Genomic DNA, 26,647 nt, shown 5'->3' with positions numbered 1-26,647 from the left:
TTGTATTAAACACAGAGCTGAAGTCAATGAGCAGCAGCCTGGCACATATGGCATCATTTTCCAGGTGGGACAGGACGAAGTGGTGTGTGAGATTATGGCACTATCAGTGGATCGATTTCAGTAATAAACGAATAGGAAGGGGCCCAGTGTATCAGGAAGATGGGATTTAATGCAAATCATAACCAGCTGCTCAAAACACTTCATTCTTGTTGATGTCATTACTACTAGATGGTAGTCATTGAGGCAGGTTACTGTTGCCCTCTTGGGCACCGGGATGATACTAGCTGTCTTGAAGGCTGTAGGGGGCAATGAACTGTTCCAGAGAGATGTTGAAGATGTTTGCTAGAGTTTCAGGTAACTGGGCTGCACAGTCTCTCAGCACCCAACCAGGTATGGTCTGAATAGGATCTTCCTCACTCTAGACAGAGTGCCTGCTCCTCGGGGGGTGGGGGGGAGTGGGAGTTGGGGAGAAGTGGGCTGGGAGCCTTCCTCATTCCATAACTCAAACTGAGCATAAAAGACATTCAGGAAGAGAAGTGTCACTGTCATTGTTATGCAGTGTGCACTTGTAGTGTTATGGTCTGAATGCCCTGCCACATGCACCCTCTGTCTCTTGTGTTGCAGAAGTGGCTCTGTGAATAATCCCGTTTTGTCTTCCTGATGGTGCAGGCCTGAGAGCTGTCTTATCTGCTGATGTGAAGGCAACATCCGGACCTCTCAGCCATGAGCCAATGCTGTCAGCCTTGATTTATCCCCACATATGTTTAATAGTAGTGATGTCCTCAGTGCACTTCTCTATGTAGCCAGTCACAAATCTTGCGTATTCACCGATGTTAATATGTTTGTTGCAGGAAGCCGTCTGCTTGAATCTGTTCCAGTCCATGTTTTCAAATCTGTCCTGTAATGTTGAAGTTGCTTCTTCTGGTCTGATCTTTATCTCCCTTTGAAGTGGTTTGATATGTTTAATCGGTGATCAGTGTGCAGAAATTAGCATGACAGATAAGTGGTCAGAGAATCCCATTTTAAGAACATAAAACACTACAGTACAGTGCAGGCCCTCGAGCTCATGATGTTGTGATGACCTTTTAACCTACTCTAAGATCAATCTAACCCTTTCCTCCTACATCCAGTGCCTACTCAAGTCTCAAGGTACATTTATTATCAAAGTATGTATACAGTATAGAACTCTGAGACTTGTTTTCCCAAAGGCAGCCACGAAACAAAGGAACATCATAGAACCTGTCTAAAGAAAACCCTACACCCTAAACTCAAACACCTTATGCATGGAAAATAGAAATAATAGCACAAACAACAAAAAGTGTGAATATTACACAACATTAGATATCATCAAACCGCAGAGAAAGAGGCTGCAGAGCTAACGCTGCCATCAAATCATACAAATAGTAAAAAAAAAGTGTAAACAAAAACACGTCACATGAACTGCAGAGTCCCTCAAAAGTGAATCCACAGCTGCTTTCAGTGCTGAGGACATTGAACATCAAAATGCAGAATGAGTCCACTGAGCTGATGGAACCTTGCCATGTGGGGCCCAAGACTCCTGCACCTTCTGCCGGCTGCAGTGAGAGGGAGACTGCTCGAGGACAGGCAGATGGCACAGAACACATTCGTTTGCTGCTCTTGGCCTCATCATTTTTAATCTTTCTCAACACTTTAATGAGTGTAATGAACCCAACCACAGGTTTCTGTTCTGCTATTAGGTATCGATGACCTTCACATCTGTCTGTCACCATATCCCCAAGGAGATCGCAAAAGCACCAGCTCATTTAGTTGGCTCAAAAACACATCCTCAAATGGAAATAGATCACAGTTCAGGAGAGATATATTTAAGAGCAGAAAAGTGTCTAGTAATTTCATGAGCTGTCTGCAGGATGTCACAGTTGGTTGTTGGCACCATCTTGCAACCAAAGAATATCTTAAGAATGTCTTATGTCACTAGTGTGTCAGCCTTCATCACCACTCCTGACAATGCCCCTCTACTTCCATCCAATCACATTAAAATTATCTCCACTCATATTAGCCATTTCCGCTCTGGGATAAAGTATCTGGCTATCCGCTTGATCTGTGCCTCTTAGCACCTTGCACACTTTTCCAGGTTTTTGCTTCCTTTCTGACTGCTTTGCCTTGCTTTACTTTACCTATTGAACCTTCTGTGCCCCAAACCTGTTGACATTATTGGTTAACTTAATATGATAGACCTAGGAGAGGCAGTGGATGTTATTTACTTGGATTTTCAGAAGGTGTTTGATAAGGTGCTACACATGAGGCTTCTTAACAAGATGAAATCCTATGCCGTTATAGGAAAAATACTGGCATATGTAGTGGAATGGCTGACAAACAGGAGGCAGCAAGTGGGAATAGAAAGGGCCTTTTCTGGTTGGCTGTCAATGACTAGTGGTGTTTCTCAGGGACCAGTATTGGGACTGCTGCTTTTCACATTATTTGTCAGTGACTTAGATTATGGAATTGATGGCTTTGTGGCAAATTTTGTGGATGATATGAAGATGGGTGGAGGGGTAGGTAATGCTAAGGAAGCAATGCGATTGCAGCAAGACTTAGACAAATTGGAAGAAGGGGCAAAAAAGTGGCAGATGGAATACAGTGTTGGGAAATGTATGATAATGCATTTTGGTAAAAGGAACAATAGTGCGGACTATTATCTAAATGGGGAGAAGGTTCAAACATCAGAGGTGCAGTGTGACTTAGGAGTCCTTGTGCAAGACTCCCAGGAGGTTAATTTATTAAGTCTGTGGTAAAGAAGGCAAATGCAATGTTGACATTTATGTCAAGGGGAGTTAATGCTGAGCCTTTATAAGACACTAGTTTTGGGCATCATATCTCAGAAAGGATGTGTTGTCATTGGGGAGAGTCCAGAGGAGTTTCATAAGGATGATTCTGGGAATGAAGGGTTAACATAGGAGAGTATTTGGCAGCTTTGGGCCTGTACTCACTGGAATTTAGAAGAATGCAGGGGGATCTCAATGAAATCTACTGAATATTGAAAGGACTAGATAGGGTGGATATTGAGAGGATATTTCGTATGGTATGGGTATCCAGAACTAGAGGACACAGCCTCAAAATTGAGGGGCGACCCTTTAGAACAGAGGTAAGGAGGAATTTTTGTAGCCAGGGAGTAGTAAGCCTGTGGAATGCTCCGCCACAGACTGCACTGGAGGTCAAGTCCAGCATGTATTTAAGGCAGAAGTTGATCGTTTCCTGATTGGTCAGGGCATCAACGGATATGGCGAGACGGCAGCTATAAGGAGTTGAGTGACATCCGGGATCAGCCATGATGGAATGGTGGAGCATACTTGATGGGCTGACTAACCTAATTCTGCTCCTGTGTCTTATGGTCTTAAGGACTTTGCATGAAAACTCAACTCTCCTTTTGAGCAAGATGACCCTTGAAAAGAGGAGGATCTAAGATAAGTGCTAACATACTGTACATCAAGGATCGTTGTGGTCAACTTGCTGATGAGAAAATAGCCAGTGTCCAAGTCTAAATGTGGTGCAATCTCTAAACTGTTTTGAGTTTATAGCTAATTTCATTGTCCTTCCCTCAACGGCAGAAGTTCCCTGATACAGCAGCGAGTGTCATGTGTGAAGCTGCTTCAGTATGTTTCTTGAAATAATAAGTAACCTTGTACTAACTCTCTTTCACAGAAAGAAGTAATCCAGGCGCTGCCCAAACTAATCAAATTGAATCCCATTGTGGTGAAGGAGGTCTTTAACCGGCTTCTGGGGACTACACACAGTGAGTCGTGGTGATGTTTGCAGGGAGGTGGGGGTTGGTAACGGAGGAGAAATTGTGTGCTGTGTTGGGAAGTGAAGGAATTGCATTCATATGATGGGAGGCTGTAGGTTCTGTCATTTTCAGTGTCCTGTAGGCGCACCCTGGAGTTGTACACTGCCTTTTACCAGCCTCCTTTTTATTGACTCTGGCCACTCTTCCCGCTGCCCACCTTCCATCGCCCAACTCCCACTCTGGTCAAGGATACTTCTCACCCTGTCTTCTCACCCTAGGGTGCTTCTCAGCCTGTCTTCCCAGGAGAGGAGAGAAGGTAGAATGTCTAAGGTGAGAGGCATCCTTGAGCGGAGTGGGAACACATACCACTAGGGTCAAGGACAGCTTCTATATCACTAATATCAATGTTCCTGCACTGCAATTTCCCAGTAGCTTTTATATCAAATTAAGTTTTCTTTCTATAACTTGATATGCATATGTACAGCATGATCTGACTGAATGACATACAAAAAAAAGCACTTTTCTGTATCTCGGTATGCGTGACAATAATAATAAACCAAGCCAAATCTCTAGGGCAGCTTGGTAGTGTAGTGGCTGGTGTAATGCTATTACAGCCCCAGTGACCCGGGTACGCTGTCTGTAAGAAGTTTGTACATTCTGTCTGTGATTGGTGGGTGCTCTGGTGTCCTTCCACAGTGTAAAGACATACGGTTTAGTGTGTTCATTGTTCACGTGGGTGGAATTGGGCCACATTAAATAACGGGAGTTGTCCATTGGATGGGAATAAGGTGGAGGTAATGTTTTGCAGTGGAATTTTACTTGCTGGATGTAATTTGCTGTTAATAAGCATAAGATGGGGTGTACGTGGGAGTCTACATTCTCTGCCTACTGTAAGACTTTAAAGTCCGAACTATGTAATATTTCTTCTTCTCTTCTAGTGGGTGAGGGAGGCTCAGCAGCTATTTCTCCCTTGACCCCTGGTGATCTTCTCATTGCTCTGCACAACATAGACTCTACCAAATGCGACATGAAGTCAATAATCAAAGGTAACTAATACCCACAGTATCTCTGTATTTTCTTCTTATCTCTCACTGCACCCTCCCCCAGCTGATTGCAGGGTCCTGGCAAACAATCCAATACTCTCATTGATGAATCTCGTGTTCTGAGGCCAATTACATTAAACATGGGCATGGTTTGAGAAAGCTGATTTTGAGTAAAATGTTTATTCCCATTTCTGTCAGGAAAATTAGCTGAGCTGTCTGCTTTTGCTATGGGATGTCAGTTTACGTAGTTATATAGCATGGAGATGGATCACAGAACATCGGAACACAGGACAACATGGGGTGTTGTACATAGTGTTATACATAGTACAACACAGGAACAGGCCCTTCAGCCCTTAATGTCTGTGCTGAACGTGATGCCAAATTAAATTGAATCTCTTCGGCCTGCATAGGGTCCATATCCCTCCATTTCCTGCAGAGTCATATGTCTAACAGTTTCTTTCTGCTTCCATCACTACCCCTGACAGCCCATTCCAGGCACCAATTACTCTCTGTGTAAAATAAAACTTACCTTGCACATTTCCTTTAAAGCTTCCCCATCTCATCTTAAATCATATCTTCTAGTATTTGATAATTATAACCTGGGGAAAAGATTCTGACTGACTGCCCTATCTGTGCCTCTCTTAATTCTATAGACTTGTATTAGGTCTCCTCTCAGCCTTCAGTACTCCGGAGAAAATAAGCCACGTTTGGCCAACCTCTCCTTGTAGCTCAGACCCTCTAATCCAGGGAGTATGCTGTTGAACCTCTTCTGCACCCTTTCCAAAGACTTCACACTCTTGTAATGGAGCAGCTAGAATTGTACATCTTCTGCTCAATGAACATCTAGGACCAGTGATTGTCTCACTGACCAACAAGCACTGATTTCAGCTAATTCTGTTTTAATAATATTCTCACCACATTCCCATCAAACCTTTTAGATTCTACCACTCATCTATACAATAAGGCCATTTATACCAGTCACTTGACCTTTCTGATGGTAGTGATGAGAGGAGGGCATGCTCTGAATGGTGAAGGTCCTTGATGATAGACACTGCCTTATGAACCATTGCCTTTTGAAGATGTTCTCAATGATGGAGAGCCTAGTCCCGTGAGTCTACTGGATGAGTCTACAACTGTCTGTAGCTTTTTCTAATCCTGTCAATTGTTTTCAAAGACTTGTCTTATTAGTCCCATTTCCAATTAATTTCACTAACAAGCTGTTTATGCCCACTCAGTGGAATTTTATTTTTTGTTTTTTGCACCATTCTCTAAAAATTCTAGAGACTGTTGTGCGCAAAAATCCCAAAAGATCAGCAGTTTCTGAGATACACAAGCTACACCATCTGGTGCCAACAATCATTCCATGATCAAAGTCGCTGAGATATTTCTTCTCTGGTCTGAATAACAACTGAACATCTTGACCATGTATGTATGTTTTTGTGCATTGTGCTACCACATGATTGGATATTTGCATTAATGAGCAGATGTACAGGCATACTTAATAAAGTGGCCACTTAGTGTATAAGTCAATCAGTTACATTTTGTAGATGAGCATTCTGGATAATGCTTCTGTGACCTGTACTTCTCCTAATTCCCTTCACCTTTAGATTCTCCCTAATACCTAGTTTTTCTGCTGTCCTCTCCAAATGATTCCTATTGTCTGGGGGTTGAATGGCTTCAAAAAGGCAACAATTATACCAGTGCCTAAGAAGAATAATGTGAGCTGCCTTAATGACTATCACCTGGTAGCACTCACATCGACAGTGATGAACTGCTTTGAGGAGTTGGTCATGACTAGACTGAACTCCTGCCTCAGCAAGGACCTGGACCCATTACAAGTTGCCTATTGCCACAATAGGTCAACGGCAGACACAAGCTCAATGGCTGTTCACACAGCTTTAGACCAGCTGGACAACGGAAACACCTACGTCAGGATGCTGTTCATTGACTATAGCTCAGCATTTAATACCATCATTCAAACAATCCTGATTGAGAAGTTGCAGAACCCGGGCCTCGGTACCTCCCTCTGCAATTGGATCCTTGACTTCCTAACCGGAAGACCACAATCTGAGCGAATTGGTGATAACATCTCCTCCTCGCTGACAATCAACACTGGTGCACCTCAGGGGTGTGTGCTTAGCCCACTGCTCTACTCTCTATATACTCATGACTGTGTGGCTAGGCATAGCTCAAATACCATCTATAAACTTGCTGACGATACAATCATTGTTGGTAGAATCTCAGATGGTGACGAGAGGGTGTACAGGAGTGAGATATGCCAACTAGTGGAGTGGTGCCACAGCAACAACCTGGCACTCAATGTCAGTAAGATGGAAGAGCTGATTGTGGACTTCAGGAAGGGTAAGATGAAGGAATGCATTTCAATCCTTATAGAGGGATCAGAAGTGGAGTGAGTGAACAGTTTCAAGTTTCTCAGTGTCAAGATCTCTGAGGATCTAACCTGGTCCCAACATATCGATGCAGTTATAAAGAAAGCAAGACAGCGACTATACTTCATTAGGAGTTTGAAGAGATTTGGTATGTCAACAAATACACTCAGAACTTCTATAGTTGTACCGTGGAGAACATTCTGACAGGCTGCATCACTGTCTAGTATGGGGGGGGGGGGGTGCTACTGCACAGGACTGAGAGAAGCTGCAGAGGGTTGTAAATCTAGTCAGCTCCATCTTGGGTACTAGCCTACAAAGTACCCAGGACATCTTCAAGGAGCGGTGTCTCAGAAAGGCAGCATCCATTATTAAGGACCTCCAGCACCCAGGGCATGCCCTTTTCTCACTGTTACCATCAGGTAGGGGGTACGGAAGCCTCAAGGCACAAACTCAACGATTCAGAACAGCTTCTTCCCCTCTGCCATCCGATTCCTAAATGGACATTGAACCCTTGGACACTACCTCACATTTTTAATATAAATTATTTCTCTTTTTTTGCACATTTTTTAATCTATTTAATATTTGTATACTGTAATTGATTTACTTTTTTCTTTTTTATTATATATTGCATTGAACTGCTGCTGCTAAGTTAACAAATTTCATGATGCATGCTGGTGGTAATAAGAAACATAAAAACATAGAAAACATACAGCACAACACAGGCCCTTTGGCCCACAAAGCTGTGCCAAACATGTCCTTACCTAGAACTACCTAGGCTTTATGCGTAGCCCTCTATTTTTCTAAGCTCCATGTACCTATTCAGGAGTCTCTTAATAGACCCTATTGTTTCTGCCTCCACCACCGTCACCGGCAGCCCATTCCACGCACTCACCTCTCTCTGCGTTTTTAAAAAAAAACAACTTACCCCTGATGTCTCCTCTGTACCGACTTCCAAGCACCTTAAAACTGTGCCCTCTTGTGTTAGCCATTTCAGCCCTGGAAAAAAGCCTCTGACTTTCGACATGATCAATGCCTCTTATCATCTTGTACACCTCTATCAGGTCACCTCTCATCCTCTGTTGCTTCAAGGAGAAAAGGCGGGATTCACTCAACCTTTTCTCATAAGGCATACTCCCAGTCCAGGCAAGCAAAAAAAAAATGGAACGCTTCACAAATTTGCGTGAACCTGATTCTGATTCTATTCTGTGAAAGGTTGGGACACATTTCTAACTCTAAGGTTCTTGTATAAATAACTATTGTTTTCCCTTCAGAGTTAAAAGTAAGTAAAGCTGAGTCCAATACTGTTTCCACAACCCATGGATTCACTTTCAAGGATTCTTCATCTCATGTTCTCTATTGCTTATCAATTATTATTTGTCTTTCTTTTTGTATGTGCACAGTTTGTTTTTTGTATCCTTTTTGGTATGATGTTTCCTTGATTCTCTTGTGATTTGTGTATTTACTATGACTACCCACAGGAAAATGAATCTCTTGGTTGTATATGGGGTACATGTACTTTGATAATAAATTTGCTTCAGACTGCTTATGATTTTTTTCCTTTTAAGCTACAAACCTGTGCTTTGCGGAGAGGAATGTGTACACATCAGAGGTTCTTGCTGTTGTGATGCAGCAACTGATGGAACAGAGCCCACTGCCGATGTTGCTGATGAGAACAGTCATTCAGTCCCTCACCATGTATCCACGTCTTGGGGGTTTTGTTATGAACATCCTGTCCCGCCTCATAATGAAGCAGGTAATGGGGGAAGGAGGTGAATTTGACTTTTCTTTGGCAATGGAATGAGTATGTCACTGAGTTGCGTTCAGTTCCCTCCAGGGTTATTTTTTGTTTTTAATTTATTTAGAGATACAGCACAGAATAGATGCTCTTAGCACCATCAAGCAACCCCCAACAATCCTGATTCAATCCTGATCTAATCATGGGGTAATTTACAATGACCTATTAACCTGCTCAGTCTGTCTTTGGACTGTGGGAGGACCTGGAGAAAACCCACACATTCCATAGAGGCTCCTTGCAGAGGATGCCAGAGTTGAACTTGGAACTCCAACACCTTGAGCTGTAATAGCGTTATGCTAGCTGCTATGCTATCTTAAATTTTTTTAAATCCCCTCCCAAGATGCTCAAACTTCTTAAACTCTGACTTTTTGATCATCCCCAAATTTAATTGGCAGCAGTATCTTCAGCTTTCAGTCCATGGAGGCTGCTAAGTTCCTGATTAGTAAAGGAATCAAAGTTTATGAGGAGAAGATGGGATAATGGGGTTGAGAGAGAAAATAAATCAGCCATGATTGAATGGCAGAGCAGGGTCAATGGGCCAAATGGTCTTATAGGCTTAAGCCTTCTCTCTGTTTCCTGATTAAGCCTGTGACCTGTTTTTCTCTTTAACCAAACATTTATTCCTCTGTAGTAGCACACACAAAATGCTGGAGGAACCCAGCAACATCTATGGAAATGAGCAAATAGTTAACATTTCGGGTCGAGTCTCTTTGTCAGGATTTGAAAGGAAGGGGAAGAAGCCAGAATAAAGAGGTGGAGGAAGGAGTACAAGATGGAAGGTGATAGGTGAAGCCAGGTAGGTGGGGAGGGGAGATGAAGTAAGAAGCTGGGAGGTGATAAGTGGAAAAGGCAAAGGGCTGGAGAAGAAGGAATCTGATAGGGGAATGGGAAGGAGGAGGGGCAGGGGAATGGGAAGGGGAAATTTCAGGCAGGTGAGAAGAAGAGGAAAGAGGCCAAAATGGAGAAATTAAGAAGAGAGAACGATTGGAGTAACTTCCAGAAGTTGGAGAGTGGAGATAATCTGTGGAATACAAGGTATTGCTCCTTCAACCTGAGAGTTCTTCATCATGGCAGAATAGGATGCCATGGACTGACTTGTCAGAGCGGGAATGGGGATAAGAATTGAAATGGTTGGACACCAGAAAACTTTGCATGTTGTGAATGGAGCTGAAGCACTCCTCATCAGGACCATTAGTCCTATCGGCATTAAAGCTTCAGTATTGATAGGACTGATGGTCCTGTTGAGGGGTCTTGGCCCGAAACGTTGACTGTTTATTCCTCTCAATAGATGCAGAGTTCCTCCCATATTTTGTTAGTGTTGATCTGGATTTCCAGCATCTGCAGAATATCGTATTATTTATTCATCTGCCCCAGTATCTCCTCATGAGATGGTGTCAGTTTTAGTTTGTAACAGAGCCCTTGGGTTGTTTTGTTATGTTTATTGTACTGTACTGTATGAACACCAGTTGACTGGCGATGTTGGGGTACTTGGAACCTGGTTATTGAGCTGGAGCTTCTCTGTGCTGATACAGGTTTGGAAGTATCCCAAGGTGTGGGAAGGCTTCATTAAGTGCTGCCAACGAACAAAGCCTCAGTCCTTCCAGGTGCTGTTGCAACTTCCACCCACCCAACTTGCCAATGTTTTCGAGAAATGCCCAGAACTCCGAGAACCACTCCTGACACACGTGCGTTCTTTCACGCCACACCAGGTATGTAGATGCCGTTTGGGTTGAAAAGAATTACTTTCCTGTAACTCCCAGCTTTTTTAAGATGCAACAGACAATACCTGTACTGTTTCTGAGTAGTGTAGTGGCTGAATATGACTGACACCAGCAGAGTTAGTCAGAGTACCACTGTGCAACGGCGTTGGAAGTTAGGAGAAGAGGAATGGGGAGAGCTGTTACTAGTGTCTTTAATAGCTTGCCAGTGTTGATAAATTAATTGCAACAGGCCCTTCTGGTCTAACAAGCCTGTGACACCTATTTACACCCATGGAACTGATTAACCACTAACCAGTACATCTTTGGAATGTGGGGGGAAACACATGGTCATGCTGAGAAGGTATAAACTCTTTACAGGCTGCAGCGGAACTCAACCCGGTTGCTGGCACTGTAATAGTGTTATACTAACCGCTATTATACTGTGCTGCCTCTTCATGAGCTCTTCATGAGCCTTATTAAAAATGTATCTACACTATATCTATAGGACCCTTCATCAACTTTGGACTGCCACTACTGCAATCCTCCCATTCCTTTGTATTTCTTTAATTCCTCTTCAAATCTAATACAGTTTGATCACCACAATCAAATAGATGTGGTGTTTTACCAAGGGAAGCTAATCACCTTACAGTAGATTCAGGTTCATTAGGACATATCAGGACCAATACATTTGGCTCAACTGAGTGGCCAAATTTTCATGGAAATGGTTAGAATTGTATATTTTTAAAAAAAGAAACTGAGTAAAAAATACATATTTCAATGTAACACAGAACAAATTAGAATACTACCAAAAGTACTACAGTACTATAAAACTATATTTCCTGATATTTGTCAATGGAGAGATTCATCTAGTGTAACCAAGGAACAAAATCAGTGCAGACACCTAGTGTTGATAATGGACTGCCTTCATTCAATGCCATCCATCGATGATTACATCCTCCGAATTTTCACTTTCATTTTAACATTCAAGATGATTTTGATACCTTTAAATTCCTCATAGTCCTAACTTGTTGAAGTAGTGAAGTTGTTTCATTTTCAGTCTTAGCTGTTTCTGGCATCTCCAAGACTGAATGCTTGAAACTGTAGTGAGTAAAACAGTTCTGAATTGTCGTGCTGCTTATTCCTTACCAATCATCAGTGACAAAAATCACAGCGTTTTGAACATAAATACACTCAACGGATGCTATTTTAAAAACTGTTCACTATAAACACAGTGAAGTGTCTAACAGCCAAGCAAGGGCATACAACTGACACTAGTTTAGAAACTGTTTGACAAAGGTCACCTGGCCTAATTAAGCGGCACAGTACTAACAAAGGGTATCCCGGCAGTTTTCTCAAATTAGTTTTTGCTCTTTTAACAGTTGTCCCAAATAAGCAGTTGCCCTGATTAATTAACTGGAATCCACTGTCTTTGTGTATGATTTGTTTAGAAAGACAGAATACCGTATATTCATGTTTACTATGACATGATAGGACACTGTAAAAGCAAGATATAGAATACAAAGAAACATTGGCTAAAAGTGTGGCAAATGGAAGGAAGTGCATTATGGTGATAAAAAAGCATTGAATAGACTTCTTTGTAAATAGTAAAAAAGCTACAAGCAGTGAAACAGGTGATTCTTTAAAATGTCATGTATAGAAGCAATGGACTTGGGAAAAAGAATGATGCTGGGTTAGGCTCTTTACTATTGTGATTTGTTGTGGTGACAACAAAGGAAAAAAATGGGTCTTGGGAGGAATGCAGCATAAATTTATCAAAATATATCTGGTTCAGTTTACAAAATGTTGGATCCCAATGGTTTTTCAACCCATGGTTCTTTGGATGTCAAGAATGAGGCATAAAAATTGTTTCTTTTGGTCATTTATTAAGGGTTACAAGAACAAGGAAGCACGAGGGGAAAGGAAGATAGCAAAGAGCTGAGCCTAGTGGCAAAGAAAGGAGCAGAGATTTAGAGAGTGAACCAACATGGTTTGGTCCTCTTGTACCAGATTGCTAATGACACACAAACCAAATTTCATCATTTACATCAATCAATAAGATAGGCCTTATTCAATACCCACTACTGAAACTGAGAAGTTTCCAGAAAGGCAACTGCAATTATGAAAAACACACTGAACAATTATACATAGATAATTATGTAAAAATTTAAAAAAAACGTAAGGAAGCTGAACTGCAAGGAAAACAGCAATTGTTGTGCCCTGTTACGTATTCAGGCAACAATCAATATATATGAGTTAGGCAAAGGGTTTTTATAACAAATAACACGTTTATTAAACACTGAAAACAAACCCCCCAAAAGTAAACAAACTCAAACGTAACCGGAAAACAGCTGCTGTGCGACAGCTTAAACAGTTCTTAAAGCGATGCAGCAAAAACAGTTCTTACAACGATGTTGAAAAAAAAACAGTTCCTTAAAGCGGTATGCGGAAAGTTCAAAAGCTCACAGTCCATTTTAAAAGGAGAGACTTTTTAAGGCGATTCAAATTCTCTTCCACGTCGTTGTCCTTCGATCCCCGGCGTCGAACTTTTCCCATGAATACTTTTATGAAATGTAACGGTTTAAAGGCACTGACCTTTCCTTCCACACTATTCTCAAATCCTTTCTGGTCATCCCAGGGATTAACAGCAAGAATAGTCAACGGAATCCTTCCGAATGAGGATCAAATAAGGTCGAAACCAATCCACCGTCGAAAATCGATTCTCCTTGATCTTTATCTTCCAAATTCTTATCTTCACTCTCCACCAGCAAAGAAACTGCTGGCAATGACCTTTTAAACTTTAGGCATTATATAAAACTTCATTTTTCAACTAAACTGCGTCATCACATTAAATTACGCAGTGGCATGAAGTCAACTTGGCAAATCCAGCCACGAACTGCCCCACCTCACAGGGTGGGTCTTCCTTTTATAACCTGTAAAAAAAAACCTGTCACATGACCTTTACTGGCGGGAAAATGACATCACTCCACCATCACAAGACCATTACCTCAAATCCAGTATAACTTCAACCCCAGTCACGTGACAAGGGTACCACTGTCACGTGTCACAGGTACGTAACAGTCCAAACCAACAAAAGAGACACAGAATATAAGATGGTATTGTTGTAATTTAAAATTTTCAAACTACTTAATAAACTAGTAGAGTGGATTGAGAAAAGCCATTCCTGTATCAGAACCATAGAACCTTAGAACATTACAGCACAGAAACAGGCCTTGTGGCCCTTCTTGGCTGTACCGAACCATTTTTCTGCCCAGTCCCACTGACTTGCACCTGACCCATATCCCTCCATACACCTGTCCAAGTTTTTCTTAATGTTAAAAGTGAGCCCGCATTTACAACTTCCATCTGGCAGCTCATTTCACACTCCCACCACTCTCTGTGTGAAGAAGCCCCCCCCAATGTTCCCTTTAAACTTTTCCCCCTTCACCCTTAACCCATGTCCTCTGGTTCTTTTTCTCCCCTAGCCTCAGTGGAAAAAGCCTGCTTGCATTCACTCTATCTATACCCATTATAATTTTATATACTTCTATCAAGTCTCCCCTCATTCTTCTACCGCTCCAGGGAATAGAGTCCGAACCTATTCAACCTTGCTCTGTAACTCAGTTTCTCAAGTCCCGGCAACATCCTTGCAAACCTTCTCTGCACTCTTTCAACCTTATTAATATCCTTCCTGTAATTCAGTGACCAAAACTGCACACAGTACTCCAAATTTGGCCTCACCAATGCCTTATACAGCCTCACCATAACATTCTAACTCTCATACTCAATACTTTGATTTACAAAGGCCAATATACCAAAAGTTCTCTTTACTACTCTATCTACCTGTGACGCCACTTTTAGGGAAATTTGTATTCCTAGATCCCTCTGTTCTACTGCACTCCGCAGTGCCCTACCATGTTAAACTCCATCTGCCATATTTCAGCCCATTTTTCCAGCTGGTCCAGATCCCTCTGCAGGCTTTGAAAACCTTCCTCACTGTCCACTACACCTCCAATCTTGGTATCATCAGCAAATTTGCTGATCCAATTTACCACATTATCATCCAGATCATTGATATAGATGACAACACTGGACCCAGCACTGATCCCTGTGGCACACCACTAGTCACAGCCTCCACTCAGAGAAGCAATCCTCCACTACCACTCTCTGACTTCTCCCAATGAGCCAATTTCTAATCCAATTTACTACCTCACCATGTATACCTAGCGACTGAATCTTCCTAACTAACCTCCCATGCGGGACCTTGTCAAAGGCCTTACTGAAGTCCATGTAGACAACATCCACTGCCTTACCTTCATCCACTTTCCTTGTAACCTCCTCAAAAAACTCTTAATAGATTGGTTAAGCATAACCTACCACACACAAAGCCATGTTGGCTCTTCCTAATAAGTCCCTGTCTATCTAAATACTTGTAGATCCTATCTCTTAGTACTCCTTCCAATAATTTACCAGCCTATGATTTCCCAGATTACTTTTAGAGCCTTTTTTAAACAACAGAAAACATGAGCTATCCTCCAATCCTCCAGCACCTCACCTGTAGATACCGAAATTTTAAATATATCTGTCAGGGCCCCTGCAATTTCAACACTAGTCTCCTCCAAGGTCCGAGGGAATACCCTGTCAGGTCCTGGGGATGTATCTACTCTGATTTGCCTCAAGACGGCAAGCACCTCCTCCTCTTCAATCTGTATAGGTTCCATGACCTCACTACCTGTTTGCCTTAATTCCATTGACTCCTCCCCAGTTTCCTTAGTAAATACAGACATAAAAAAACACATTTAAGATCTCCCCCATTTCTTTTGGTTCCATACATAGCCGGCCACTCTGATCTTCAAGAGGACCAAATTTACCCCTTACTATCCTTTTGTTCTTAATATGCCTGTAGAAGCTCTTTGGATTATCCTTCACCTTGACTGCCAAAGCAAGTCTTCTTTTAGCCCTCCTGATTTCTTTGTACTTTTTATACTCCTCAAGCACCTTATTTGCTCCCTGTTTCCTATACATATCATACATCTCTCTCTTCTTCTTTATCAGAGCTCCAATATCCCTCGAGAACCAAGTTTCCTTATTCTTATTCACTTTGCCTTTAATCCTGACAGGAACATACAAACTCTGCACTCAAAATTTCTCCTTTGAAGGCCTCCCACTTACCAACGACATCCTTGTCAGAAATCAACCTGTCCCAATCCACGCTTTTTAGATCCAGTTTAGAACCAGCTTTCCAGTTTAGAATTGTTTAGATTTAGGAGGGAACATTTCAAAATACAGCCAGGCTTTTCAGGACTGGAGTTAGGAAACACTTCTGCACAATTCCAGAAATAATCCAGCACATCCTCAAGCAGCAATTCCTGCTAAGTCGATTGCCTGAGATTGGTACATTTAGAATGAAAAGACATGTACAGTTGGCCTTCCTTATCCGTGGGGGATTGGTTGCAGGACCCCCCCCCCCCCCCCCCATGGATACCAAAAAACGTGGAAGCTCAGGTCCCTTATTTAACCTGTCTCAGTGCAGTGGACTTTAGGACCCGGTGGAGCTCGGGATCCGCCACCCGCGGCTGCTGCTGAATCCGCAGTGTTTCTGTTCCGTTGACGGAAAACGATCACGAATGAAAATAAAGTGGAAATAATAAAGCGATCGGAAAGAGGTGAAACACCATCAGTCACTGGAGAAGCGTTAGGCTACAGTCAGTCAATGATCAGAACAATTTTAAAGGATAAAGTGAAAATAATGGAGTATGTGAAAGGCCTTGCCCCCTTGAAAGCTACAGTTATTACTAAGCAATGCAGTGGTTTAATTATTGAAGTACATACGTTTCTTAAGTATTTTATATGCATAGAAATGTAAAATGTATACTATATACTAAGACAAACGTTTGACTAACTGACGCTAAATAATACCGGATGTACCTGTTCCGACTTACTTATAATACCTAATACAAAGTAAATGGTATGTAATTAGTTGTTATACTGTATTGTTTAGGAAAGAATGACAAGAAAAAAAGTCTGTACATGCTCAAACAACGAGTGCAGGAGAGAGAACTTCCAGGTTTTCCTGATCCGCGGTTGGTTGAACCCTTGGATAAAAAGGGCCGACTATATTGATTGGGGTCACAGAGGACCATGTTCAATGTTGGAACAGGTCTGAGAGACTAAATGCTGTCATTCAGTGTTCAATCAGTTGACATGGTGAAGGTACTTAATGGTAAGGAGTCTAGAATTTTGATGCAGCATTGATGAAGAATGGTGTTTGAACCGGAGAGGGGGTTGAACTGCTCACCTAATCTTTTGAATTGACGTATTTGAAACATCATTTGTTAGTCTGTGCAATGTTTCCAGTGATAACAGGATGTGCAGCTTGTTCAGAATTTACTGAGCAATGGAAGGATTAGTTAGTAACATGGATTAAAAGGTATCGCAGACCTTGGAATTGGTCAGCTATTGGACATAAGCCAGCAGTTGTAGCTCCTTTTGCCGATTATGCAGTCTGCTGCTGCCAGCAAAATCATCATTCATTATTTTAACTTTACTTGCAGCAAAATCACATTCCAAAATCTATAATGATTGTGCTGGAGGCCAATTCGAAGTCAGAAGTGGAACCAATGGAAGCTAAACCCATAAATGAGGTGAGTGTCACTGAACCTACCATGGATTGAATTTTATTAGCTGGGTCTGAACTCCTTCACATAATGAAATACAAAATCAGATTCTTAAATCCACATCTTTAACCCTATCACCCCTACAGCAGTTCGCCAAAATCCTGTCCTGGGCCAGTTCTCAAGTTATCGCAGGTGTAACCCATCCTTTTTCCTCTCCCCAGGATAAAGTCTTTGGGGCTTCTGTTGGCATTTCTCTAACCACTGGGTTTTTATGGAATGGAGTTGCTAGCCCCATGCCCAACCCTCCTCCTTTCGCAGCTGGGCTGGAACCGAGGCGGAATTCCTAAACCCACATACCCCTTGCATAGTTCAGTGCTTAATGGTTCCTACTTTGTTTTTCCTGTCCATGGAATTTGGGCAACTCAGGTGTGCAATAGTTAGTGGAGCTTCAGCAATCCAGATTTGATCCTGTCCTGTCTCTGTAGAATTTGTCTTTTCCCATGGTGTCGTGGTTTCCTCCCACATCTAATTACACAGTGGGTTAATTGGTTATTGTGAATTGCCCCAAGTAGGGGAAATGGGATCAATGGAATTGCCTGAGAGCTGGCATAGACTTGATAGATCAAATGGTTGCAATCAGTCACTGTTTTATGACAAAGATGAGTACTAAAATTGTACTTTGAGGAATTATTATGGATGCATTGTTGTAGTACAGAGCTCTATCCAAGGTTTTTGCACTATTGAGAGACTAAAGTTCTGCTCGCCCAACTGGCTTGTTCCATAATCCTTTTAAGCCACAATTACAAACGGAGTAGGATGGACACAGGATGAAGGGTCTTGATGAAAGGTCTCTGCCCAAACCATCAACTGTTTATTTCTCTATTCCAAGTATCAACTGTTTATTGATACTGCTTGACCTGCTGAGTTCCTCTAGCATTTTGCAAGTGTTCTGGACTCCTAACATCTGCAAAATCTCTTATGTTTAAGACACTATCTCTTTCTCACTACATCAGCTGAATTACTGACTGTTCAACTGTTTTAGGTGCTGTATTTTAAATTCCTGTGATTTTCAATATAATGATTCCATTTTGTGCAAGGTTTTGTTCACAATATATGAAGGATTTTGTATTCAAAATGGCTAAAAATTTCAAGCTCTGTTTATGAGGAACTTTGGTTTACAGTTTGGAACTGAAAGGTGCCGGGTATTGAGAAGGGACTTGCAGTTACTTGCAACTTGCCTTTGGTCATGTTTCTCTAGCCGTCACAAAATAATTTGCAACAACACAATTACTTATGAAGACAACCCACAGTATTATCATCTCTTCTTAAGCTCGTTACCGCTATTGGGGGCATAGGCTTCCGACAGCAGCTTAACAGAGTTCTCAGGTGTAGGCCATCCGTACATCTTCTAGGCGAAGATCCTTCCTCTCCCCGAAAGAGGTCTTTGAAGCTTTTGCTAGCTTTTCTCTAGCGCTGTGTTTTTACATGATGGGGTTGCTAGCCCCATGTCCAATCCTCCTCCTTTTGCAGCCGAGCATAGGCTTATTCATGGAGAAGTTGACCTTCAGTATACAAACAAAAAATCAAAATCCAGAAAATATTCGAAACACTCAGGTGGTGGTGGGGGGTGGGGTGGGTGGTCAGGCAGTATCTGTGGAAAGAGAGACAGAGTTAACGTTTCAGGTTGAAGAGCTTTGGTCATGGTGCTTGATATACAGCCAGCAAGCACAGATGCAGACCCTTTGGCCCATAGAGTCCATGCTAACCACCATGCACCATTTACACTGATGCCATTTATTTTCACTTTCCTGTATTCCATCACCTCTACTACTCATCTACGTATTAGGAGTTATTTACAGTGGTTAATCAACTTGTCACCCCCGCACATCTTTAGGATGTGGGAAGAAACTGGAGCACTGAGCGGGATCCACAGAGTCACAGAGAATGTGCAAACTCCACACAAATAGCATCAAAGGTTAGGATTTAATGCAGGTAGTTGGAGTTATGATGCCGCAGTTTTACCTGCTGCTCCAATGTGCCTCCCAAGTACTTACAGTATTTTCTGTTAAAAACATGAGGTTCTGCAGATGCTGGAAATCCAGAGCAGTACGCACAAAACTCCAGCAATATATGGAACGAGAACTGCCAGATATACAAGCTGGTTTTAGAAGAGGCAGAGAGAGGTACCAGAGACCAAATTGTTAAATGCTGGATATTGGAGAAATCGAGGGAATTCCTGAAAAGTATTTATCTGTGTTTTATTGACTACTCAAATAAACTATGGAAAATCCTTAAAGAAATGGGGATACCTAGACATCTGATCTGCCTAATGAGAATATACGAAGATCAAGAAGCTACAGAATTGAACACAGAACAACAAACTGGTTCAACGTTGGGAATGGAGTACAACAAGGCTGCATACAGTCACCCTACTTGCTGAACACATCATGGGGAATGCTGGTCTAGAGGACTCAAATGTTGGAATCAAAATTGCCGGATGAAATATTAACAACCTCCGATATGCAGACGATACTACTCTAATGGATGAAAGTGAGGAGGATCTGAGGAAGCTTCTAATCAAATTGAAAGAAGAAGGTGCAAAAGCTGGCTTGTTGCTCAATATTAAGAAAACCAAGATTATGTCGACCAGCCTATTAACTCTGTGGTAATAAGTGGAAAGGAAGTAGACGCAGTGACGGATTTTGTCTTCTTCGGTTCAAAGATTTCTATAGATGGTAACTGCAGCCACAAAATTAAACGGTGCTTACTTCTGGGGAGGGCAGCAATGAGAAATTTAGATAAAACACTGAAGAGCAGAGACATAACATTGTCTATAGAGATCTGTATAGTCAAGTCTATGGTATTTCCAGTTGTGATGTATGGCTGTGAGAGCTGGACAGAGTAAGGATGAAAACAAAAGAAGCAACGCCTTTGAACTAGAATGCTGGAGGGAAGTGTTAAGAATTCGTTGGACAGCAAAAAGATCCAACAAGTCAATACTTGAAGAAATACAGCCAGACTGCTCTTGAGGAGACTTGATTATAAGTCAAAAGCTCAAAATTTTGGCCACATCATGAGAAGAGAGGATTCCTTGGAGAAGACTCTCATGTTAGGTAAAACAGAAGGTTAAAGAAGGAGAGGACGACAGAGGCTACGATGGACAGAAATTTTACTCAGACAATGTGTAAGACCTTGGGGGCTCTTGGAGAAGCAGTTTCGAACAAGAAGGCTTGGTGTGCAGGAGTCCATGAGGTCATGAAGAGTCGGACTCAACAACTGAGCAACAACAACACAAAATGCTGGAGGAACTCAGCAGGTCAGTCAGCATCTATGAAAATAGATAAACAGTCAATATTTTGGGCCGAGACCCTTCTTCAGAACTAGAAACGAAGGAGGAAGGCGGTCTTCTGTTATGTTCCAGTTTTTCAGCTTTTGAATTCCTACATAATAAAAAATACCAGATTTCCTTTCTATCTCACTTATTCCACACAGTTGTGAAGCCTATTAGCTGCATTGTCTTGTTCTCCACATCTTCAGGGGAGAAGGGGGCCAGGGAGATTTTAAATAAAATGATAGCCAATTCATTTAGTTGAACTTAACCTGGGATATCCCTCTGGCATGGATGCTGGCAATAGCAAGAGTTGCAGCTCATGCTTTAAGGCAGAGTCAGGTTTAATATCACTGGCTTGTCATGAACTTTGTCATTTGTGGCGGTAGTACATTGCAATACATAATAAAATTAAACTATGAAGTACAATAAGTATATATAAAAAAATTAAATAGTGCAAAAAGAGCGGGAAAAATGGGTAGTGCTCATGGTATAAGGAATACCCCTTTGTTAAAATGATCAGTTAGTCACAGTGGGAATCTGTATTTACTGACAAGTACCTTTATTGGCTCAGTTCACAAGAATGTGAATTTACACAATCTACTATGTGCACTATTGGGTAGATGGAGCTCATCAGCTTGGGAAGGCAGTCCATCTAAGAGAGGGAAAACTCTGATTTCAAACCTCCGCTGCCTGGCGGCCATACCCACTCATGGGAAAGACTTCGGGAGAAAACCCTGAGGACAAATCTGGAGCTGGAGTCCCTAAGGCAGTCCGACATTGTCTTCAACCTCATTCTGGCAACTCCTGCGACAACACTGGTGCCAAGCTGTATCGGCCCTTGCCTTTCCCTTGGACGACGTCAGTGGTGTGGAGAGGGGAGACTTGCAGCATGGACAACAGCCATACAACCTTACCCAGGCCTGCGCTCTGGGGAAGACTTTCCAGGCGCAGATCCATGGTCTCGTGAGACTAACGGATGTCATACTATGTGCACATGACTCTCCCATGAACAGTCAAAGAATAGGTAATACCCAGGAAAGGGGTCTGCATTGGTCATGTGTTCCTCAGGTTCCTGATATAATCTCCAAGTTCGAAATCGAAAACGTAAAGCTTTACGGCAGATTTCCCTGAGTTGGACAATCAACGTCAGGACTGCATAGAAAGAGTGGCCTTTTAATCAAGACAGCAATGAAGATTTTTAAAGGCAGAGCTTTGCTGCAGTTTCTCTGAGTTGAGGGGTGACCAATCAGCAACAGGAATTCATTAGAAAGGGCCAATAAAAATAACTCAGGTGCAAGCAGAATGACCGTCCTTCTGAGTGTGTCAGTCTTCCGAGTGGCTCTGGCTCGTCAGGCTTCGGCAAGATCAGCCTTGGGTGAAGTAAGGTATCTTGCAAGTTGCTCTCTCTCTGTTCTTATTTGTTCATCTCTCAATTAGTGAGAATGGCTCCAGGCTCAGTATTTTGTACTCTGTGTGAAATGTTGGAAGTTTGGGAGACTTACAGTCTCCCAGATAAATACCGAGTTGCAGCTCCTGAGAGAATGTATTAAGGAACCAGAGCTGCAGCTCAATGTCCTTTGATTCATACGGGAAAATGAGGAGGTGATAGACAGGAGCTACTAGTCACCTCTAGATTGTAGGAGACAGATAACTGAATGACTGTCAGAGGAAGGAGAGGAAATGCACAGCTGGTGCAGAATACACCTGTGGCCATTCCCCCCAATAATAATTATACAACTTTAGGTAATATTGAGGGGGACGACCTACTGGGGGGAGTCACAGTGACTGGGTCTCTGCTATTGTGGCTCAGAAGAGCAGAAAGATGAAGAGAAGTGGAATGTTGATAGGAGATTCTTTAGTCAGAGGGACAACGATGAGGTTCTGTGGGCATAATAGAGACCCCCAGATGGTATATTGCTGCCAGGATCGGGGATGTCTCAGATCGGGTCCATGGCATTCTCAAGGATGAGGGCGAGCAGCCAGAAGACTTGATACATATTGGCACCAATGACATAGGTAGATAAGGTGAGAAGGTCCTGAAGAGAGATTTTAGAAAACTAGGATGAAAGCTCAAAAGCAGGAGCTGCAGGGTAGTGATATCTGGATTGCTGCATATGCCAAGTGCCAGTAATATCCATTATCCTTGCGGGTAGGTTGGCTAGAGTTTCTCAAGTGGGTTTAAACTAATTTGGCAGGGGATGGGAAGATGGGAAGAAGTGCTGAAGATGAGGTAGTTGATTTACAAACAGGCAATATGCAGTGAGACTCTTTGCAAGGAAAGGCTGATGATAGGGCAAAATTGCAGTCAACAGGGTGAATTACAACATAAAAGGAGACTAAATCAAAAAGGGCGAATCCCAGATTGAAGGTGTTGTAATGTATGCGCGCAGTATATGGAATAAGGTAGATGAACTTGTAGCACAGTTACAGATTGGCATGTTTGATGTCGTAGGCATCACTGAATCATGACTGAAGGAAGATTATAGCTGGGAGCTTAATGTCCAAGGATACACACTGTATTGAAAGGACAGGCAGGAAGGCAGAGGGTGTGTTGTTCTGTTGGTTTTAAAAAATGAAATCAAATCATTGGAAAGAGGTGACATAGGGTTGAAAACTGTTGAATCATTGTGGATAGAGCTAAAGGAGCTATAAAGGTAAAAAGACCCTTGAGTTATGTATAGACACCCAAGTAGTAGTATCGATGTGGTCTACAAATTATAAAGGGAGAAAGAAAGTGCATGCCAAAAGGCAGTGTTACAATAGTCATGGGGATTTCAATATGCAGGTAGATTGGGAAAATCAGGTTGGTGCAGGATTCCAAGAGGGGGAGTTTCTAGAATGTCTATAAGGTGGCTTTTTAGAGCAGCTTCTGGTTGAGCCCACAAGAGGATCAGCTATTCTGGATTGGGTTTTGTGCAATGAACCAGAATTGATTAGAGATCAATTAAGGAAAAGGAACCTTTGGGGGCCGGTGATCATAATATGATCAAATTCACTTTGAAATTTAAGAAGGAGAAGCTAAAGTCAGATGTATCAACGTTACAGTGGAGTAAAGAGACTTACAGAGGCATGAGAGAGTAACTGGCCAAAATTGATTGGTAAAGAACACTGGCAGGGATGACGACAGTGGAGCAATGTCTGGAATTTCTGGGAGTAATTCAGAAGGCGTAGTGTGTGTGATATAGATATATCTATCTATATATATATAATAGAGAGAGATAGAAATAGAGATATAGATATATATAGATATATATATATATAAAAAAACTAGAGTGAAGGTTCTTGGTAAACTGGAAGTCACCTACACCAGATGGTGTACACCCCAGGGTTCTGAAAGAGGTGGCTGAAGAGATTAGTAATAATCTTTCAAGAATCACTAGATTCTGGAATGGAGGACTGGAAAATCGCAAATGTCACTCCACTTTTTAAGAAGGGAGAGAGGAAGAAGAAAGGAAATTATAGGCCAGTTAGTCTGACCTCAATGGTTGGGAAGATGTTGAAGTTGATTATTAAGGATGTAGTTTTGGGATACTTGGCACATGATAAAATAGGCTGTAGTCAGCATGGTTTCCACAAGAGAAAATTGTACCTGACAGATGTGTTGGATTTGTTTAGGAAATAACAAGCAGGGTAGATGGATTGATGTTGTGTACTTGGATTTTCAGAAGGCCTTTGGCAAGGTGCCGCACATGACTCTGCTTAACAAGCCCATGATATTAAAGGAAAGTTTCCAGCAGGGATAAAACAGTGGCTGATTGGCAGGAGGCCAAGAGTGGGAATAAAGGAAGCCTTTTCTGACTGGCTGCCGGTGGTTAGTGATGTTCCACTACAGTCTGTGTTAGGACCAATTCTTTTTACATTATATATCAATGATTTGGATGATGGAATTGATTGCTTTGTTGCGAAGTTTGCATGTGATACAAAGATACATGGAGGGGTAGGTAATTTTGAGGAAGTAGAGAAGTTGCAGAAGGACGGGTAGATTAGGTGAATGGGCAAAGAAGTGGCAGGTGGAAAACAGTGTCAGAAAGTGTATGGTCATGCACTTTGGTAGAAGCAATGAGCTGGAGAGAAAATACAAAAACCTGAGGCGCAAGTGGGCTTGGGAGTCCTTGTGCACGATTCCCTGAAACTTGCAGGATGAGTCTGGTGCGGAAGGCAAATGCGATATTTGCATTCATTTCAAGAGGACTAGAATATAAAAGCAAGGATGTAATGTTCAGACTTTATAAAGCACTGGTGAGGCCTTACTTGGAGTATTCTGAGCAATTTTGGACCCTTTATCTTAGAAAGGATGTGCTAAAACTGGAGAGGGTTCAAGGGAGGTCCATGAAAATGATTCCAGGATTGAACAGCTTGTCATATGAAAAACCTTTGACTCTAGGTCTGTATTCACTAGAATTCAGAAGAATGATTATTGACCAAATTGAAACTTCTTGAATGGAGAAAGGCCTTGATAGAGTGGTTGTGAAGAGTATGTTTCCTATGGTGGGAGAGCTAAGACCAGAGGACATAGCCCCAAAATAGAGGAATGTCCTTTTAGAACGGAGATGAGGAGGAATATCTTTGGCCACAGAGTGGTGAATCTGTGGAATTTGTTGCCACAGGCAGCTTTGGAGGCTAAGTCTTTATGTACATTTAAAACATAGGTTAATAGTTTCTTAATAGGTCAGAGCATGAAGAGATATTAGGGGAAGGCAGGGGATTGGGGCTGAGAGGACAAAAGGATCAGCCATGATGAAATGGTAGAGCTGATGATGGGCCAAATGACATAATTCTGGTCTTGTGGTCTTGCGTCTGTGGGTCCTCCACATCTGTGATGGTTACTTTCTGGAGAGTTGTCGCCCCCTTGTATTTGAATTCCTTACTTTTAAGCACTTATTATCAGTTGAAATGTCACATTTTCATCTTGTGGCTTGAGGCCACCAAACCCACCTCGGTCACCTTATTGGTTCTGGTGCAGAGTTACAACCAGCATTGTTCTGTGGTCTTTGCCCTCAGCCTCGTGCCTTTTATTCTTTTCAACTCTGACTGGTTCAAACCAGGTGACTCAGACACACAGCCTCCTCCCCTTCCTGTGTTACTACGGGATAAATCCTTGTAACAATGGGTACACTGTCCATTTAGAAATCTATTGGCGGAGGGAAAACACTGCACTCCTTGAGGTGAATCTGCACTGAATTCTATAGCAGGAAGAATTTGTGAATTTCTAAGATGTTAACCAACACCTAGACACCAGTAAAGCCAATACTGTAAGGTGTAATAGTTGGCACATGTGAGAATCTATAATAATTACTGTTGCTTAGTCTAGTAATTGTGTGTTTGTTGTTCCTTGGTTGGATGCTGGAAGTCATAGGGAAGGATACAGACCTTTCATCTCACTGAGTCGGCACTTGCTATTTAACACTAATGCCACATATGGGTAAAATTAAATGTGCAGATGATTCTTTCAAAAAAATCTGCAAATGCAGATTAAAACAAAACAAAAACAGAAGAATATTGAGAACGATAATGTTGTTTCTCTCTTCCTGGACGCTGTCTGACCTGCTGAGTGTTTCCAGTGTTTTATTGTTGTTATTTTAGAGATTCAGATATCTATTTAGAGATACAGCACAGAAACAGGCCCTTACCGTCCAATGAACCCATGCTGTGTGACCAGTTAATCTGTATACGCCTGGAATGTGAGAGGAAACGTAAGCTCTGTCACGGAGAGGACACGTAAACTCCTAGTCAGCAGCAGAATTGAACCCAGGTCGCTGGTGCTTTAATAGTGTTAGGTGAAGTGCTATGCTATTGTGTCGCCTCCAGCCTGCGTTGTTCGTGTGCTTGCTAGAATAAGCAAATGACCATACTTCAAAAAAGCAGCATCCAACATTAAGGACCCCCATCACCCAGGACATGTCCTCTTCTCATTGCTACCAGGAAGGAGATGGTAGCAATGAGCCTGAAGACACACAGCATTCCAGGAACAGCTTCTTCCCCTCTGCCATCAGATTTCTGAATGGACAGTG

The 26,647-nt window shown here is 42.1% G+C and overlaps 1 protein-coding gene across 1 annotated transcript in view; it reads left to right on the top strand.

Annotated features, from left to right (window-relative positions):
* The window catches only part of LOC140716169 (symplekin-like), an 80,500-nt gene that overhangs the window by 48,939 nt on the left and 4,914 nt on the right, over nt 1-26,647 (top strand). The window contains exons 19-23 of the mRNA XM_073028814.1: nt 3,682-3,772; nt 4,702-4,809; nt 8,762-8,949; nt 10,524-10,700; nt 17,243-17,332. Coding sequence (XP_072884915.1) covers nt 3,682-3,772; nt 4,702-4,809; nt 8,762-8,949; nt 10,524-10,700; nt 17,243-17,332 — 654 coding nt within the window. The remainder of the gene's footprint in view (nt 1-3,681; nt 3,773-4,701; nt 4,810-8,761; nt 8,950-10,523; nt 10,701-17,242; nt 17,333-26,647) is intronic.

This window comes from Hemitrygon akajei, chromosome 25 (genome assembly GCF_048418815.1).
Source record: "Hemitrygon akajei chromosome 25, sHemAka1.3, whole genome shotgun sequence".
Classification (NCBI taxonomy): Eukaryota; Metazoa; Chordata; class Chondrichthyes; order Myliobatiformes; family Dasyatidae; genus Hemitrygon; species Hemitrygon akajei.
The sequence above is the reverse complement of the archived record's forward strand: the minus strand, read 5'-3'. Positions and strand labels throughout refer to the sequence as shown.